The sequence below is a fragment of the Microtus ochrogaster genome, linkage group LG5 (genome assembly GCF_000317375.1).
Source record: "Microtus ochrogaster isolate Prairie Vole_2 linkage group LG5, MicOch1.0, whole genome shotgun sequence".
NCBI lineage: Eukaryota > Metazoa > Chordata > Mammalia > Rodentia > Cricetidae > Microtus > Microtus ochrogaster.
In genome coordinates, this window is record NC_022031.1 from 483315 (window position 1) to 503312 (window position 19998).

At 42.6% G+C, this 19998-nt stretch overlaps 1 protein-coding gene across 1 annotated transcript in view; it reads right to left on the minus strand.

Moving 5' to 3' along the window:
• Mrps28 (mitochondrial ribosomal protein S28) overlaps positions 1 to 18446 on the minus strand; it is a 124866-nt gene extending 106420 nt beyond the window's left edge. The window contains exon 1 of the mRNA XM_005361794.2: positions 18218 to 18446. Coding sequence (XP_005361851.1) covers positions 18218 to 18427 — 210 coding nt within the window. The 5' untranslated portion in view covers positions 18428 to 18446. The remainder of the gene's footprint in view (positions 1 to 18217) is intronic.
• Between the last annotated feature and the right edge of the window lie 1552 nt (positions 18447 to 19998).

Consider the following 19998-nt stretch of genomic DNA (forward strand, 5'->3'; position numbering starts at 1 on the left):
GGGATACAAATAGGAAAGGAAGAAGTCAAACTTTTGCTATTTGCTTATGATATGAGAGTATACATAAGTGACCCAAGAATTCTACCAAGGAACTCCTACAGCTGATAAATACCTTCAGTAATGTAGCAGAATACAAGATTAACTCAAAAAAAAAATCAGTAGCCCTCTCCTATATACAAATGATAAACAGGCCAAGAGAAAAATCAGAGAAACATCACCCTTTACAATAGCCACAAATAACATAAAATATCTTGGGGTAACTCTAATCAAACAAGTGAAAGACTTGTATGAAAAGAACTTTAAGTCTTTGGAGAAAGAAACTGAAGAATATATCAGAAAATGGAAAGATCTCCTGTGCTCTTGGATAGGTAGGATCAACATAATAAAAATGGCTATCCTACCAAAGGCAATCTATAGAGTCAATGCAAACCTCATCAAAATCCCAGCACAATTCTTCACAGATTTCAAAAGAGCAATACTCAACTTCATATGGAAAAATAAAAATCTCAGGATAGCTAAAACAATCCTGTAGAATAAAGGAACTTCTGGATGCATCACCACCCTTAACTTCAAGCTCTACTATTGAGTCATAAAAACAGCTTGGTATTTGCACAAAAACAGACAAGTGGACCAATGGAATCAAATTGAAGACCCTGACATTAAGCCACACACCCATGAATACCTGATTTTTGACAAAGAAGCTAAAACTGTACAATGGAAAAAAGAAAGCATCTCCAGCAAATAGTGCTGGCATAACTGGATGTCAACATGTAGAAGAATGTAAATAGATCCTTATCTGTTGTCATGCAGGAAACTCAAGTCCAAGAGGATCAAAGACCTCAATATAAATCCAGGTACACTGAACCTGACTGAAGAGAAAGTGGGAGTTAACTTTGAATGCACTGGCACAAGAGACCACTTCCTAAATATAACTTCAGCAGCACAGACAATGAAAGCAACAATAATAAATGGGACCTCCTAAAACTGAAAAGCTTCTGTAAGCAAAGGACAGAGTCAAGAAGACAAAAAAGCAGCCTACAGAATGGGAAAAGATCTTCACCAATCCCACATCTGACAGAGGACTGATCCCCAAAATATATAAAGAACTCAAGAAATTAGACATCAAAATACCAAATAATTCAATTTAAAAAATGGGGTGCAGATCTAAAGAGAGAATTCTCAACAGAAGAATTTCAAATGGCCAAAAGACATTTAAACACAGGTGTCAGCAAAGACCCACACGTAGGGAAACGAAGACTGAGCGTGAAAGTAAGAAAAGGGTCTAAATGGGCCAGGTGATATGATCACCCTTCACATATAGCACATGCCAACTATAAATCTTCTTTCCTTTCTGGAATGATGTGACCACTGCTTTCAAGCATATTTTAAGTGTTAATAAAGGCCACTCTCTTGAGAAGTCTATCTACTTCAATTTACCATCTCATTGTCTTTATTAACTGACAATTTTCTCTAAGAAGGAAGTGAATGTTTCAGAAGATTTTATTACTAAATCTTAGTAACTCTTTCAGAACTTTACAATGTAAAGGAAAAGGGCTAGCATTATGGCTAAAATAAGAAACATTTTTCAACATCCCTTTACAATGTTAATAATTTTTAAAGTGGAATGACTTCTTTTTGTTAATATAAAATTGGGAAGATTTAAAAAAAAACCTGGGAGGGTAAGAATGAAGGGTTAAATAAAAGCACATAATCTTGTTATTATATTTATATAGTGGAGATCATTTTCCCCTTTCTATTGAAGCTGACACAATACCTTCTTTGCTGAGGCACCCACCCTTTATAGTGAAACAAATCTCTGGTGTTCCAAAAAGAGCTCAACGACAGTGTAAGTCCATCATGGCCTGCAGAGACCGCTGCTCTTGCGGTGGACCCAGGTTCCATTCCCAGCATCCACACAGCACACATAGAAACATGCAGACAAAACGCTTGTGTACACTTAATAAACAAACAGTGTTCTGGAAAATTCAAGGGTTTTTTTTTTAACTTTGTTTTGTTTATTTGGTTTGGTTTTTCTGGAGACTGGATCTCTCTACAGAGCCCTGAATATCCTGGAACTCACTATGTAGACTGGCCTTGAACTCACAGAGATCCACCCGTCTCTGCCTTCCAAGTGCCAAGATTAAAGGCATGGACTACCATGTCTGGCTAAGATTTTGAAATTAAAAAAGAAAAGAAAGAATGAAATTTTAACAAAAAATTGAAACATTTTAAAACTATTTACATGAAATCCAAATGAAGATATTGTGAAAATAAATAAATTAATTAAATAAATAAAACTGCAAAGTGTTCTATAATGTCAGTATTCTCCGTAATCTAAAGCACAAGGATATTTAACTGTGCAGGCCCTAAACTCCCCGAAAACCACTTTTTCAATGTACTGAAGGGACAGGACACCCTCTACTGTAAGGAAGCAGTAGTAGTAGCTTGAACACAGAAAAACCCATTCTTTGCTCAATACTGCCATCTGTGGGCAGCTAGCATGAGTTATAAACTACAACAGTTCATATTGTCATAGTGTTCAGATTCACACTGTCTAAATGAAATAAGAGTGATTAAGGATTTAAGATTTAGGAGTGGAAAGGCTGGGATGTCACTCAAAGATACAGCAATGGTCTATCATGTGCCAGGTTCTGGCTTTGATGCTCTACCCCATAAAGGAAAAAAAGAAATAGAAAAATATATTTATAATAATCTTTATCAAATATTAGCCAGTAGTCCTTTTATGTACCAGAATAAGCTGTGTTGATCACAATAATAAAAAATATTTGGTCCTTATACTCAAAATAAGCAAAACAACTAACAAATTGAAAAATAACGCCAGCATCAAAGCTGGTATTTTACCAAAAGAAAGTGATGTGGCCACGCGAGCTCACAAGTAGTCATAGAACACACAGGACCTTTAAATAAATAGTAACTTCCATGAGAAATTAGAACAAAGAATTATGTGGATCAATTTCTAACATACTTGAAAATGCCAAAATGAAATCCATTATTTTAAAAGATTAATATATGCTACAAAGAAAGTCGGTGGACACCACCTGAAATTTCATCACTATACATACATAGTTTAAAATCCATAAGCAGGCTTCTGAGCTGTTACTTTTGCATTTATAACTACTCAACCAACAAACTAAGTTTTACAATTTAAACCAACATATATTCCTGCTTAACATGTAAGGCATTATGCAGTGGATGTAAAGACCACAAGAGACTGAACCCTGCTCTCCAAGAGTTACAATTACAGTGGAAGACAACAGGCTCAGAAATGACCTCAGTGAAACTCCAGAGCTGCCAGCATTCTATAAAGACAATGTGAAGCCAAGCACGGGACATTGGAAGGTGTTTCATAGGAATGGTGGGATCACCAAGGCTAGACAAGGAATGAGGTTCACAGTGAATCTGCACATGGAAAGGCATCTCAGCAGGGAGAGCAACTTGTTTAGGAAACAACAATGTTTATCTTTAAACAAAATCAAGCATAAACCATCTAACCAATGAAATCTTACATAAAACCCCAATATATGTGCTCTAAATGTAATTTGTGTGACTACAAGTATATCTTATAAGCTGATTTATCAAATAAAAAATACAAATATGAGCAATTTTAACTTAAAGTCGGGGACCAGGGGCAATCCCAGCTCCCAAATTCTGAAGTCTGGTTTGGTCACCCAACATCAAGAACATCTGCTGGTGGGCTGGGACAGAGCTAGCTACAGGGCACTAGCATAGGCACATATGAGGCCCTTAGTTCATTTCAAGCAATGCAAAGTAATAAAAGCAAATGCACACATAATAAAAACCCCATGGTGATGAGGTAGTATGGTGATGTGGGAGTGTCATCTATCTGTTGCTTTCATTGGTTAATAAAGAAACTGCTTGGCCTTTGATGGGCCAGCCCTTAGGTGAGTGGAGTAGACAGAACAGAATTCTGGGAGAAAGAAAGCCGAGTCAGGCAGTCGCCATAGCTCTCCTCTCCGAGATAGATGCAGGTTAAGAATATTCCCAGTAAGGCACCACCTCGTGGTACTACACTCATTAGAAATGGGTTAATCAAGATGTGAGAGTTAGCTAGTAAGAGGCTAGAGCTATGGGCTAAGCAGTGTTTAAAAGAATACAATGTGTGTGTTATTATTTCCGGGGCTAAGCTAGCTGTGTAGGATCAGGGCGGGATCATAGCCTGCCGCTCCTTACTACAGTACAGAAACAAGTGTCCCAACACTGTGCGCAGGAGTTGGAGGTAAGCTTCCTCCCAAGGGCATCTTCCAGGTTTGCTTTCCTACACACCCATGCACACTGCTGTCATATCTTTATTAGGGGGAACAGCAACAACCTGAATAAATTACATTCTGGCCATAATATAAAACACCAGCAAAACTGTTAATATGGTGTATACACTGATCATTTGAAGCAATGTGGAAAATACTCAAAATTATACAAAAAAAATACCAATTTTCAGTACTAGCAAATAAACTATACTATGCTTATTGGCAGGGACTAATTTGTTTTTAATAAATTTATTTATTTATTTTACATCCCTGCCACAGTTCCACGTCCCTTCTCTCCTCCAGTCTCCTCTCCCATTCCTCCTCTGTCCTTTCCCCACCCTCCAGCCAACCCACTCCTCCTGTTTCTGTTTAGGAAAGTGTAGGTCTCGCGTGAGCATCAACAAAACATGGCATATCAACTTGCAGTAAGACTAAGCACCTCTCCATGTATTAAGCCTGGGCAAGACAACCCAGTATCAAGAGTGGGGTCCCAAAAGCCTTGAGTCAGAGACAGCCCCTGTTCCCACTGTTAGGAGTCCCACAAAAGGACCAAGCAATACAACTGTCACATATATGTAGAGGGCCCAGGTCCGTCCCGTGCAGGCTCCCTGGTTGTTGGTTCAGTCTCTTTGAGGCCCGATGAACCCAGGTTAGTTGATTCTGTGAGTTTTCTTGTGGCATCCTTGACCCCTCTGGCTCCTACAATCCTTTCTTCCCCTGAGCTCTGCCTAGTGTTTGTGGGTCTGCATCTGTTTCCACCAGTTGCTGGATGTCTCTCTGATGACAACTGGGCTAGGCACCAATCTGGCCACAGGAGATGGCCAGTTCAATATCGGCTGTTGTTGGGAATCTTAGCTAGGGTTTTCCTTGTAGATTTCTGAGAGATTCCCTTGTGCCAGGTTTTTACCTGACCCCAAAATGGCTCCCCTTTCCAGTAATGTCTTCTAGTACTCTCCCCAATGCACCCCCTAACCTGATCACCCATGTTCCTATCCTCACCTGCCCTCAGTCCACTCAGGAAATCTCTTCTGTTTTCCCTTCCCGGGAGATCCAAGAGTACCCTAGTACCCTCCTTGCTACCTAGTCTCTCTGGGTCCATGGACTATAGCATAGCTATCCTTTATTTTACACCTAATATCGACTTATGAGTGAGTACATACCATGTTTGTCTTTCTCAATCTGGATTACCTCAATAAGGAAGATTTTTTTTTTATTTCCCATTCATCCTCCTTCAAATTTCCTAGTTTCCTTATTTTTTCAACAGCTGAGTAATACTCCATTGTACAAATGTACCATATTTTCTTTATCCATTCCTCACCTGAGGGACATCTAGGTTGTTTCCAGATTCTGGCTACTGCAAATAAGGCTGCTATGAACAGAGTTGAGCAAATGTCCTTGTGTGTGATTAAGCATCCTTTGGGTACAGGCTCAAGAGCAGTAGAGTTGAGTCCTGAGATAGATGGATTTCCAATTTACTGAGAAACCACCAGAGTGATTTTTCAAAGTGGCTGTACAAGTATGCACCCCCATCAGCAATGGAGGAGTGCTCCCCTTGTTCCACACCCTCTCCAGCATGAGCTTATGTTTTTTATCTTAGCCATTCTGGCAGGTGGAAGACAGAATCTCAGAATCATTTTGATTTGCATTTACCTAGTGGTTAAGGATGTTTAACACCTTAAGTGTTTCTCAGCCATATGAGACTATTCTGTTAAGAATTCTGTTTAGATCTGTACCAAACTGTTGCTAGATTTTCTTTTTTACTCTAGCCCCATGTTGGGACGCCAACATTTTGCTGTTGTTTTTCTCCTTTTACTCTATTGGCTTTGGGGAAGAGGGGTCTGCCAACCAGTTCCCAAATAAATCACACATAGAGGCGCATATATATATATATGAATAATATATATATGTATATATATATATATCTACATTTTTCTCTGCTCCCCTCCCTGCTTCTCCCCTCCTTGCTTCAACCCTCCCTCAAGGTCTCCATGCTCCCAATTTACTCAGGAGATCTTGTCCTTTTTCAACTTTCTACTTCCCATGTAGATTAGATCTATGTAGGTCTCTCTTAGTGTCCTCATTGTTGTCTAAGTTCTCTGGGATTGTGGTTTGTAGGCTGGTTTTCATCGCTTTATGTTTAAAAACCACCTATGAGTGAGTATATGTAATAATAATTGTCTTTCTGTGTCTGGGTTACCTCACTCAAAATAATGTTTCTAGCTCCATCCATTTTCCTGCAAAATTCAGGATGTTGTCATTTTTTTCTGCTGTGTAGTACTCCATTGTGTAAATGTACCACATTGTCCTATCCATTCATCAGTCAAGGGGCATTTAGGTTGTTTCCAGGTTCTGGCTATGACAAACAAAGCTGCTATGAACATAGATGAGCACATGTCCTTGTGGCACAATTGAACATCCTTTGGATATATACCCAAAAGTGGTATTACTGGATCTTGAGGAAGGTTGTTTCCTAATTTTCTGAGAAATCGCTACACTGACATCCAAAGGGGTTGTACCAGCTTGCATTCCCACCAGCAATGCAGAGGTGTTCCCTTTTCCCCACAACCTCTCCAGCATAAGTTGTCATCAGTGTTTTTGATCTTGGCCATCTTTCAGGTGTAAGATGGAATCTCAGAGTTGTTTTGAATTGCATTTCTCTGATGACTAAGGATGTTGAACATTTTCTTAAATGTCTTTCAGCCATTTTAGATTCCTCTGTTGGGAGTTCTCTGCTTAGGTTTGTACCCCATTTTTTTTAATTGGATTATGTGATCTTTAGGTGTCCAATTTCTTGAGTTCTTTATATATTTTGAAGATCAGACCTCTGTCTGATGTTGGGTAGTGAAGATCTTTTCCCATTCTGTAGACTGTCATTTTGTCTTGTTGACAGTGTCCTTTGCTTTACAGAGCTTTTCAGTTTCAGGACGTCCCATTTATTAATTGTTTCTCTCAGTGTCTGTGGTGCTGGGGTTCTATTTAGGAAGTGGGTCCCTGTGTTCAAGTGTAGTTCCAACTTTCTCTTCTATAAGGTTCAGTGTGGCTGGCTTTATGTTGAGGTCTTTGATCCATTTGGACTTTAGTTTTATGCATGGTTATAGATATGGGTCTATTTTCATTCTTCTACATATCGATATCCAGTTATGCCAGCACCATTTGTTAAATATGCTTTCTTTTTCCATTTGATATGTTTTGCTTCTTTATCAGGTGTTCGAAGATGTGTGGATTGATATCCGGGTGTTCTATTCTGTTCTATTGGTCCTCCTGTCTGTTCTTATGCCAATACCAGGCTGTTTTCAGTACTGTAGCTCTGTAGTAGAGTTTGAAGTCAGGGATTGTGATGCCTCCAGAAGCTCTTTCATTGTACAGGATTGTTTGGGCTATCCTGAGTTTTTTGCTTTTCCATATGAAATTAAGTACCGCTCTTTTGAGGTCTTTGAAGAATTTTGCTGGGATTTTGATAGGCATTGCGTTGAATCTGTCTTATTCTTAATTATATATGCTTGGCCTTAGCTTGGCTTGTTTCTAGCCAGCTTTCTTCAAAGAATCCCATTTACATTTTGCCTCTGGGCTTTTTCCTTTTCTTACCTGTGTACATCTTACTTTCATTCTTACTCCATGGCTGGCTGTGTGTCTGTGTGTCTATGTGGCTCGATGACTATGTGGCTGTGTGGGTGGCTATGTGTCTGTGTGTCTGTGTATCTATGTGTCTGTATATCTGTGTGGGTGGCTGTGTGGCTGTGTGGGTATGTGTCTGTGTGTCTGTGTGGCTGTGTGGCTGTGTGGCTGTGTGGCTGGGTGACTGTGTAGCTGTGTGGCTGTGTGGCTGGGTGACTGTGGTTGTGTGGGTGTGTAGCTGTGTGACTGTGTAGCTGTGTAGCTGTGTGGCTGTATGGCTGTGTAGCTGGGTGGCTGTATGGCTGTGTGACTGTGTGGCTATATGGCTGTATGGCTGTGTGGCTGTATGGCTGTGTGGCTGGGTCGCTGTGTAGCTGTGTGGCTGTGTGACTGTGTGGCTGTGTAGCTGTGTGGCTGTGTGGCTGTGTGGCTGTATGGCTGTGTGTCTGTGTGGCTGTGTGTCTGGGTGGCTGTGTAGCTGTGTAGCTGTGTGGCTGTGTGTCTGTATGTCTGTGTGTCTGGGTGTCTGTGTGTCTGTGTGGCTGGCCCCTAGCATCCTCCTCTCCTTGTTCTTTCATCCCTTCTCCCAGATTTCCTCTTCTATTTATTTTCTCTGTCTGACAGCCCTGCCTGTTCCTTCTCATGCCTCACTATTGACCATTCAGCTCTTTATTAGACCATCATGTGTTTTAGACAGGCAAGGTACCACTGCTTCACTGAGTTAAAAAAAAATGCAACATAGAAGAGAGCAACACAGTTTTGCATCATTAAAAAAAATATACCACAGCATAAACAAATAAATGTAACATCTTAAAATAATATTCTACAAAACCGCATTATATAATTGGATTATTTGGTTTGTTGAAACCTAGTTTCTTGAATTCTTTATACATTTTGAAATCAGCCCTCTGTTGGATGTGGGGTTAGTGAAGACCTTTTCCCATTTTGTAGGCTGCCATATTTGTCCTATTGATGATGTCCTTTGCCTTACAGAAACTTTTCAATTTAATGAAGTTGTTTTAGAATATTTGTTTATACCATGTGAGGATGTGTTGCTGTGGTTGGTTTAATAAAGAACTGAATGGCCAATGAGTAGGCAGGAGGGAATAGGCAAGATTTCTGGGGAGAGAGAGAACTCTGGAAACAAGGGAGGAAGACTGGCCAGTGAGACCCTGAAGAAGTGAGACATGGCACAGGGCAGAGGTAACTGAGCCACATGGCAGGATACAGATTAAAAGAAACATGTTCATTTGAGTTATAAGAGCTAGCTGGGGATAAGCCTAAGCTAACGGCCAAACTTTCATAGTTGAGCTGGTAGCCCAAAGAAAAATCCAAGTACATAAGGTCCCATGTATTAATTGTCAGTCTTAGTGTCTGCGCCATTGGTGCTCTGTTCAGGCAGTTGTCTTCTGTGCCAATGCATTTGAGATTATTTCTAACTTTCTCTTTTATCAGGTTCAGTGTATCTGGATTTATGCTGAGGTCTTTAAGTTAAACTTGAGTTTTGTGCAGGGTGATAGATAGGAATCAATTTGCATTCTTCTACATGCTGACATCATTTTAATATATGTAGTCTGATAAGATACAGAAGGCTTTTTCATTTTTTTTTAAATCTGTTGAGACTTGCTTTGTGACAAGAATGTGGTTAGTTTTGGAGAAGGTTCCATGAGGTGCTAGGAAGAACATATATTCTTTTATATTAGGATGAAATGTTCTGCAGATATGTTAGGTCCACTTGAGTCACAACATCCATTATTTCTCTATTTAGTTTCTGTCTGGATGACTTATCCATTTGAGACAGTGGGGTGTTAAAGGCTCCCAATATTATTGTGTGGGATTCTATATGTGATTTATGCTTTAGTAATGTTTCTTTTACAAGTGTGGGTGCCCATACATTTGGGGCATAGATGTTTAGGATTAAGATGCCATCTTGGTAGATTTTTCCTTTGATGAGTATGAAATACCCTTCTCCATCTCTTTTGATTAATTTTGAATGGAGGTCTATTTTGTTAGATATTATAATAACTACACCAGCTTGCTTCTTAGGTCCATTTGGTTGGAAAACCTTTTTCCAATCCTTTACTCTGAGGTAATGTCTACTTTTGATGTTGTGGTGTGTCTCTTGTATGTAGCAAAATGATGGATCCTGTTTTTGTATTCATTCCGTTTGAGCCTGTGTCTTTTTATTGGCATAGAGAGTCAACTGATAATGACAGATGGTAATGATGAATGATGGTTAATTTTGTTGTTGTTGTTGTGGTGGTGGTGGTGGTAGAGTGTGTGTATGTGTGTGTGTGTGTGTCTGTCTGTCTGTCTGTCTGTGTTGTCTGTGTGTTTCCCTACTTTGGGTTTGGCTGGTGTGGGATTATTTATTGCCTGTATTTTTGTGGGTATAGCTAACATCCTGGGTTTAGACTTTTCCTTCTAGGACCTTCTATAAAATTGGGTTTATGTATAGATATTATTTAAATTTGATATTGTCATGAAATATCTTGTCTTCTCCATCTATGGTGATTAACAATTTTGCTGAGTATAGTAGTCTGGGCTGGTATCCATGGTTTTAGAGTCTACAAGACATCAGTCCAGGCCCTTCTGGATTTCTGGGTCCCCATTGAGAAATTGGGTGTGGTTCTAATATGTCTGTCTTATATATGTTGCTTGGCCTCTTTGTTCTATATGTTTTGTGTTTTGATTATTATGTGGTGAGGGGGTTTTCTTTTCTGTTACAATCTATTTGGTGTTCTGTAAGCTTCTTGTACCTTATGGGCATGTCTTTATTTAGGTTAAAATTTTCTTTTAGGATTTTGTTAAATATATTGTCTGGGTTTCTGAGATGGGTTTTTTCTCCTTCTTCTATTCCTATTATTCCTAGGTTTGGTCTTTTCATAGTGTCCAGATTTCCTGGATTATTTGTATTAGGAATTTTATAGATTTAACATTGTCTTTTACTGATGAATCTATTTCTTCTTTCCTGTCTTGAACACCTGTGATTCCCTCTTTCATCTCTTGTATTCTGTTGGTGATGCTTCCATCTGTAGTTCCTGTTCACTTACCTGGATTTTCCATTTCCAGGATTCCCTCCCTTTGTGTTTTCTTTATTGCTTCCATTTCCATTTTCAGGTCTTGGTTTTCTCCATCTGTTTTTTTTTTTTTTCTTGGCTTTCTTTTAGGGATTTACTGACTTCTTCCAATTCTTTGTCTTTTTCAATTTCTTTAGGAGATTTTTTTTTCATATCCACTTTAAGGACTTCTATCATCTTCATAAAATCATTTTTAAGGTCATTTTCTTGTGCTTCAGCTGTGTTGGCATTTTCAGGTCTTGCTGTTGTAGGGTACCTGGGCTCTGACGGTGCCATATTGCCTTTTCTGTTATTGTGCTTTTCCACTGGAGTTTAGGCATCTGGATTTGGGGTGATCCCAGGTCTAGGTGTTGATTCCCTGCATTTGTCTTTGTTGGATGGGTGTTTTGCTCCTGGTTTCTCTTTCCTCTCTGGTTTTATGGCCTAATGGCCTGCAGTTCTGGTAACTAGCATGTCTTTAGGTCCAGTAGGATGTACCTTCTGGGGTTTTGGGAGCTAGGTCTAACCTGGCCTCTGGTAAAGGCAAAGTTATAAACCAAGATATGTACGGAACCCAGGGGAGGGAGTGCAGACTGGGGTCCCCAGATCTGATCTGGCAGGCTTTAAAAGGGGTTTAGTAGGCAGCGGGCAGTTCCTTACCTGGGGTTCCTACATTAGCAGGGACTAGTTTCTAGTGCTTTAAACAATAAATTATTTAACCTTGCAATAATCCCTTAACAGTAAGTTTCAAAGAAATTCTGTTAGAAGAGGCTGGTGAGAGGACTCAGCAGGTAAGAACACTGGCTATTCTTCAGATGGATGAGGCTCAATTCCAGCACAAACATGGCAGCTCACAGCTGTCTACATTCCAGTCCTGGAGGAGCCAATGCCATCTTCTGGACTCCTTAGGGACTACATAGTTCATAGTGCACTAACACACACACACACACACACACACACACACACACACACACACACACACAGAGGCAAATACCCATACACCTGAAAAGAATTTAAATTTCTTAAAAATATAGCTAGTAAACAAAGAGTTTAAACGAAGACTTTCTGAACTGAAAGAGTATACTCTTATGGCAATGTAGTTGAAGACTACCTACAACATGAGCCAATTGTGTTTTTTAACTATCTACGACATATTCTTAGTTTGTGTGTGTGTGTGTACAAATGTACACACATAAAATTCAAGGGCGAGCATTAAATTCCTCTCCATTCTTTGTTGTGGGAGGTCCTTCCTCTCCTCCAGCCTATAGCCGCTGAGATACCAGCCCATTGGGGTGTGGTCTCTCTCCCTTTAAAAAAGCGGCCACTTCCCTCTGCTCTCTCTCTTCATTTCCTGCTCCGCCGCTGGAGACTAGACTCCCTTCCTGGTTGTGCAGAGGGCTGTTGTCTGGGACGGTGATCTGTAAGTTTTTTCCCCTTTAAATAAATACCACCCTATTAATCATAATTCCAAACTGGTGTGGCATTGTTTGTGACTTGCGCCTTCAATTCTTGGTGATGACTCACATTTCATTTAACACTTTCCTTGCTATTTAAACTCTTTTTAAATAAGTGTTACTTGTATAATTTGTAAATAAATTCTTTCAAAAGTCCTGATCACACAGTTAAGTATTTATTCATCTTCTAATTTCAAGGTACTCTTCAATTAATTAAACCCAGAAACTCTAAGTGATGTGAGACTTTTCTCAAAAACTAAATCCCTCTCAATTCCTAACAACTGCTTGCATTTCTCTTCATTGCATTTTATATGTCTCTAAGACAGAAATGTACCAAAACCTTCCAGTAAGCCCTAGAATTAAAACTAGCGGATATTTTCAGCTTTCTTACTACTCTAAACCACTCCTGGTCAATTAGGAACAATCCTGTCCTTAGGAACAGCACAGGAAGAGCTCAACTCTCCTGCTTAAGCAGTGTGTGAGCAGTCACAGCGGATGCCAGCCTAAGCAGCAGTGAGAAGCAGCCGAAGCTGCAGTGTGCACTGTGCACACTGCTTATCCACGCATCCATTTGGTAACCCTGATGTTCAGCCTTCACTGGCAGCTGCACAAGACAATAGAATCATGTAAAACGCACCTCCGCACATGGATGTGAGTGTTTCCAGAGACGATCCCACAGGCTGGGGTCCCGTTCAGAAAGAAAGGAGAATGAGAAAGAGAGCTGAGCACCGTCACTCATCTCTGTCTCTCTGTCTCTGTCTCTCCCTCCCTACCTCTTTCTTTCTCTCCCCCCACCCCCAGCTCCAGGCACATGTAACCCGTTATTTTCTGCACCTGATGCCAGGTCTTGGCTATCCCTGGGCTATGCCCTCAAGCTGGGCCAAAAGCAAGCCTTTCCTCCTTAGGCTGCCTATGGTGAGCCACTTGCTCATGGCCAGGAGGAAAGGCACTAAGACTGCAGATATTCACTGACATCCACCATAGGGAGCACCCACACTGTGCTCAACACTCGGAACAAAGCAGAACAAGAGAGAAAAGCTCATTCGGTTAGAGGAGAGAGCCAAAGAAAACTTTACCTTACTTAACGAGTACTAAATTAATATTGTCATATTAGGAATTACCAATGCCTTGAAGTCAGGATTAGACATGGCATGGCGTCTTTATTGTTTTGAGTTTTCTATTTCTCCAGTGAAAAAAATTAGTTACTATCTTGCTGAATTGCACATTACAACCTGCAGTTATAACAGAGACCTAATAACTTTTTTTACAACATTTTTGGGGGAGGGAGGGGAATGCCACAGGGCACATGTGGAGGTCAGAGAACAGTTAGCAGGAATCAATTCTCTCCAGGTCAGCAGGCTTGGCAACAAAAGCCCTCCCACCCCCAAGTGACATTTTAAAATAACATTTTTGTGATTTCATTATAACATAAACCCAGGCCAATCATGATGACATATAGGAGGTAGGAGATTCACAAATTTGACGCCAGCCGCAGGTGATATTAGGGACCCCGTCTCAAATAAAACAACAAAACAAAATGCCTATTGTTGGAACTGTGTTAGAGCTTAAGCCCTGCAGTACACAGCTTAAACTGTGGGTTTAGCCAACAGCACTGCGAGATACCCCAGGGAAGTGCTTTAGTACACCTTTACGGTACTTACAGTAGAAGTGAGACAGTGATATCCCATGTAACTCCTCCCCAACCTCATAGCCTCTATTCCCCACAACCTCGACGGGGTGTGTATTTGATGCATGGTGAAACCACATGGTCACAATAGCGTCTCACTAATGGAGCAATGAGATTTCATGTAAAGAACAACTTGATTCTGAAGGCATCACTGAAAAGCCAGCTCACTAGTTACACACAGAGCCAACTCAATTACAGTATCCTAGTCTAGATGCTACAAAGCCAAGACACTAAAATGGAGGCTACTCAGCCTCCTTACACCCTCCTCCCCAAGGCATTTCCTTCCCACTAAACCAAGACTTCCAAGAACTATAAACAAGAGATTGGTGAACTATATGTCTCAATCAAATGCATTTACTCGCTGCGTAGCAAAATAATGTTATCTAAGCTATGTTAGATGAAGAAAAACTGTCCTTGGAGACTCCATGCAGTATGAGCTGGGCAGACCTGGCCAGAGCAAATGTAAGCTGGGGCTAATGTAAATGTAAAATGTCCTGGGGCTGCCAGGAAACACCTTACCTCCTGGAAAAACAGAGTACCCAAATTAGAACCAAATTCAGGAGAGGGAATATGGTCTGATGTGGAAGTGTCATATATCAATCTGTTGATTTCATTGGTTAAGTAATAAAGAAACTGCTTGGCCTCATAGCTTAGAACATAGGTGGGTGGAGTAAACAGAACAGAATGCTGGGAGGAAGAGGAAGTGAGCTCAGACTCTTGATAGCTCTGCTCTCTGAAGCACACGCAATGCAGCTCCAACCCAGGATGGACATAGGCTAGAATCTTCCCGGTAAGCACACCTTGGGGTGCTACACACATTATTAGAAATGGGCTAGTCCAGGTGCGAGAGTTAGCCGAGAAGAGGCTAGATATAATGGGCCAAGCAGTGTTTAAAAGAATACAATTTGTGTGTTGTTATTTCTGGTGTAAAGCTAGCCGTGCGGGAGCCAGGCGGGACGAAAAGCAGGCCCACGGCTCCTACTACAATGGTCAGATCCTAGATCTTTCCTCCACTAAACTGACTACTATTGGTTATATGAAACCCACAGATATGATTAAAACAGGTTACTGCGGGCATTATGAGGTGGGGAGTAAGAGGAGGACACAGTTTATCACTGCCAGCTTTGAAGACAGAAGCAGCAGCTCCTAAGTCAGAGCACTGTGTCCCCACAGGAGGAAAAAACGAGGAAAGTCACTCCGCAAACATCAAGAATTGAAACTTTTAATATCTCTTTAAGACTTAGACTCCTTAAGAACTCCTACTGTGCAATCTTGTATAGCCAATATGGAAATCAGTGCGGCAGTGCCTCATGAAGATGGGAATCAATCTACTTCAAGATCCAGCCATACCCAAGGACTCTTCATCATACAAGGACACCTGCTCAACTATGGTCACTGGTGCTCTAGCCATAATAGCCAGAAATCTGAAACAACCCAGATGTCCCTCACCGGAAGAATAGATAGTGAAAAAAAAATGTGGTACATCTACACAATGGAGTATTACTCAGCCATTAAAACGTGAAACCTGCAGGTAAATGGACGGAATTAGAAAAATTACCCTGGGTGAGGAATCCCCGGCCCAGAAAGAGGAATACGGTTATGTATTTCTCTTTATATGAGGACATGAGCTTTAAGTCACTGATAACCAAACTACAATCCATAGAACCACAAAAGGTAGGGAGTAAGGAACTAGAGGGGACAGGGGGAGGTGCGGCTGGAGAGGAGGATTTAGTGGGGAGAGGGAAGAGAGAGGGGACTGAAGGAGGGGATTTGGGAAGGGACAGCTAAAATTAAGGGCCATTTGGGAGGTGCTAGGAGAACCCAATATAACAGAAGTTTTCTAAAATATATACATAGATGAAGGCAATCCAATAGACATCACAAATAATGGGGGAGACAGAGCCCCAACTGGCCATTTCTTGTCACCAAACGAAGCTTGCAGTCCCAGGACTGAGTGACATCTAACTGAGCTCTTGGCTAAAGGAGTCTCATGGGAATCCAAACTACCCCAGCTGTCGCTATGACTATAGGTTACTCCCCACAAACTGGCAGCAAAGCCCCATAGCTGAAGACAACACGACACAACTCATAGACCATGGAGAAGTCAAGCTGGTGCCTATATAGCTACATTTTAGCATATTTGGTAGAGGAAGGTCCTCTGCATGGTATCAAAGAGAAAATAAACACGCACCCAGCCTCAAACCCTTGATCTAAAATGGTGTCCTGCCTGCAGGATATGTTAGAGCAGCAGTGGCATAGAGCTTGTGGGAGTAACCAGCCAATCTCTGATCTGACTCAAGGAACCCGTGCCTAACACTGCTGGGGTGACCAAGAAACTGACACTAAGAGCCCAGGGACCGAGGATAAATACTACTGTTCTAAAAAATAAGTGGCAATAAAATTACTCTTAATAACATTCTTCTATGTTCATAGATCAGTGCCTAGCTCAGTCATCTTCCTTCCCCTGCAGCAGATGAGAAAACAGAGACCCACATCAAACAACTGCAGAGAGTGAGACCTTGAAACACTCCACCCTTAAACAGGAAGTCTCTATGCCTCCCTTCGGGGTGAACCCAGGGAGGAAGAGGTAGAAACAGTGTCAGGACCAGAGGGGGTGGAGGACACCAGGAGAACAGGCCCTCTATGCTGACATGAGGGAAGCTCCTAGGAATTCAGAGCCGGAAGCAGCCGGACAGGCCTGTGCATGTCTGCACCAGACCCTCTACATATATATTATGGCTTCCAGTTTAATCCTTCGGTGGTGATGGAACAAGTGGGTCTGTTTCTTGGACTGTTCCTTCTGTTGGTTTGCTTTGTCGAATTCCAATGCTTTTAGTTCTTGTTTTATCTTTTTATCTTTTATTTTATCTTAATATTTTTTTAAAAAAAAAGAACCACTACTGTCCTATAAGTAAAAATTTGTGTTTTAGTCACTACATGTGACAAAAATCACAAAACTATGTCCTAGAGTCCTTCCTATCGTTGGATCAAAGAAAAGCTTTGATACTAAAATGATCCCTTGATCCAGAGAAATGTCCACATGTGTAATGTTCCATAACCAAATTTAATTATTTTTTTAAAAAATCCCAGCCTTGTCCTTATGCCTATTTGCACTACTTTGTGTATCTAAACGTTTTATTCTATTTTACAAGGGTTCACCTTTCCATCTTACACTTCCATTTCATACAAATGGAAAAAAAATTATTTTTATTTTTTTTGTTTTTCGAGACAGGGTTTCTCTGTGGTTTTGGAGCCTGTCCTGGAACTAGCTCTTGTAGACCAGGCTGGTCTCGAACTCACAGAGATCCGCCTGCCTCTGCCTCCCAAGTGCTGGGATTAAAGGCGTGCGCCACCACCGCCCGGCTATTTTTGGAAAGTGAACGTGAAACACTGACGGCCCAAATTACACACTCAGCTCACAGCAGCAATAACTGTCATTCACTGTCAATCCCCTAACCATTCAGCTAGGATGTTTATGACAGCCCTGGAGCCCTTTTCCCGTGGGTCGCAGGGGTCGCCCCACAGGCCCCACCCGTTAGCTCGCCCAGGATGACGCGCGAGGGTGCGCGGAGCGAGCCCACCCAGCAGTAAATGCCAGGGTAAAGAACTCGGAAGGGAATGAAATCTTAAGTCACGCGCTCCGCTGCGGGAGGCCGAGGGGCGGAAGCTACACCGGACTCCTTCCCTGAGTCACTGGCACAGCCTCACTGGAATGAGGGGGTGGGGAGCATCCCGCCCCGCCCCCATGCTAGCCCCATCCCACGATGGCCCCGCCTTCTGTGCTGGCCCCTCCCCTGCTGGTCCCGACCCCATGCTAGCCCCCGTCCCACGATGGCCCCGCCCTCCGTGCTGGTCCCGCCCAGTTCTGTGCTCTCCCCCGTGCTAGCCCCATCCCACGCTGGGCCCTTCCCTGCGCTAGCCCGCCCCCATGTTAGCCCCACCCCACGATGGCCCCGCCCTTTGCGCTGTCCCCTCTCCTTCTGGTCCCGCCCCATGCTAGCCCCACCCTGCGCTGGCCCCGCCCTCTGCGCGGCCCCTCCCTGATGGCCCCGCCCCCGTGCTAGCCCCACCTCACGCTGACCCCGCATCGGGACGTGCGCCGCGAGGCCCACTCACCGGTCCGAGCTCCGCCTTCCGCTGCAGCTCCGAGAGTCGCTCCAGTGCGCTCGCGAAGCCGCCTGAGCGCGCCCGAGGAGCAGAGGAGTCGTCGACCACGCTCTCGGAACCACTCTCCGTGCTTGCATTTCGAAAGGGCTTGGAGAAGAGAAGCGCTCTTAGGAATCGGCTCCTTGCAGCCCTGGCATGGTACCCACACAGCGCCGCCATGACGCCTGCGTGACCTCTCACCTCTGGCCTCTTACGCACGTTCGCGGGCCAGGGGGCGGGTCGAGGAGAGCCCCGCCTACTGCCGCAGTCTAGTGTGGGTGTGTGGCTTGTGTCCTGATGGTTCGGCAGCACGAAGAAGGCGTGTGCCTTGCAGGGGATGCGGTCTTCAGCGGTCTCCTTGATTATCCTCTTGGTCGGAAGCCCCAAGCTCGTCCGCGCCTTCTGTCCCTCGTTATCCAGCACTTTTGAATTTGTCCCGCTTGAGACTAAGATGTTTAGTAGCCGCCCTCCAATTTTGTAAGCTCCAGGAAGGAGATTGCCTTTGCAAATGTACATAAAGTTGTTTGTGAAACTGGTGGCAGGTCTGTCGTTGGGCACTTCTGTCCTCAGTCACCCGCACTACAAAACAATCTGAGAAGTTTTATCCGAGATACCTACCATCCCTTCTCGTGAGTTAAGTTTCAGAATGTGCCCAGGTATAGCACTTCCATAACCGCACACAAATACTTAATATTTTTTGTTTGTTTCTCTTCGGCATAAATCCCCAGAATTTGTCCACCGCCTGACAATGTGTTTGCCAATTAAGTGGGTGTACTCATCTAAGAATCAGTTTGATATTAGCCTACAAATTACTAAATCTGGGACATGTGCCACAGTTTTCTATGTAGTTTGCTAACAAAAACGTTTCCTTTGGACTCAAGGTCTCATGTAGCCCAGACCGGTTCTGAGCTCACTATGTAGTGGAAGCTGACGTTAAACACATGAACCTCCTGCTTCTCTCTGCATGGTGAGATTTCACAAGCACTGTAACCACCAGGACAGACCCTTTCCTACTACTTTTGACTGTGAATTTAAATCTTACCCCATGTCATGGGTATAATAGACCTTGGGATGCTGCCTAATTTTGAGCCACTTAAGCCTCACCATTAGTAGCCTCCGCAGGGAGACTCCTAAGAAGTCAGTCAGTGCAGAAAGGGACTCTATCCAGGTGGGGGCTCACTACACATTTAAACTCAATTCGGCTGACAGCTGCGTGGATTCTTGTCCAAAATGCCATTCTCTATGGCTATTGTTACTTCCAGTCCCTTCCAAAAACAGTGTGGCAAATTGTAGAGCACGGCCAGTGACCGTTAAGAGCCCTTCGTAGTCCTGAGTAACCTTTGTCTTGGGCAATGCACTATCATGTTGCTGATTTGATTTCCCTGTGTGGGAGAGTGTAGTGATATCTCATTTGTATTTTAATAAATAAAGCTTGCCTGAAGATCACAGGGTAAAACAGCCACCCTGGTCAGTCTTACAGACCAGGCAGTGGTGACACACCTTTAATCCCAGAAGCCACACTACTTTGCCACAGAAACCAGGCCGTAGTGGTGCATGCTTTTAATTCTAGCCCTAGAGAGGAATTTAAGAAGGGAAGAGCTCTCAGACACAGCCTCATTCTGAGATTCCTGGAGGCAGAAATAAGAGCCAATGGCTGGCTGTTTTGCTTTTCTGACTTTCAGGTTGAACCTCAATATCTGTCTCTGGATTTTTATTAATTATGTTACAGTGCAGCAAACTGATAACCAGAG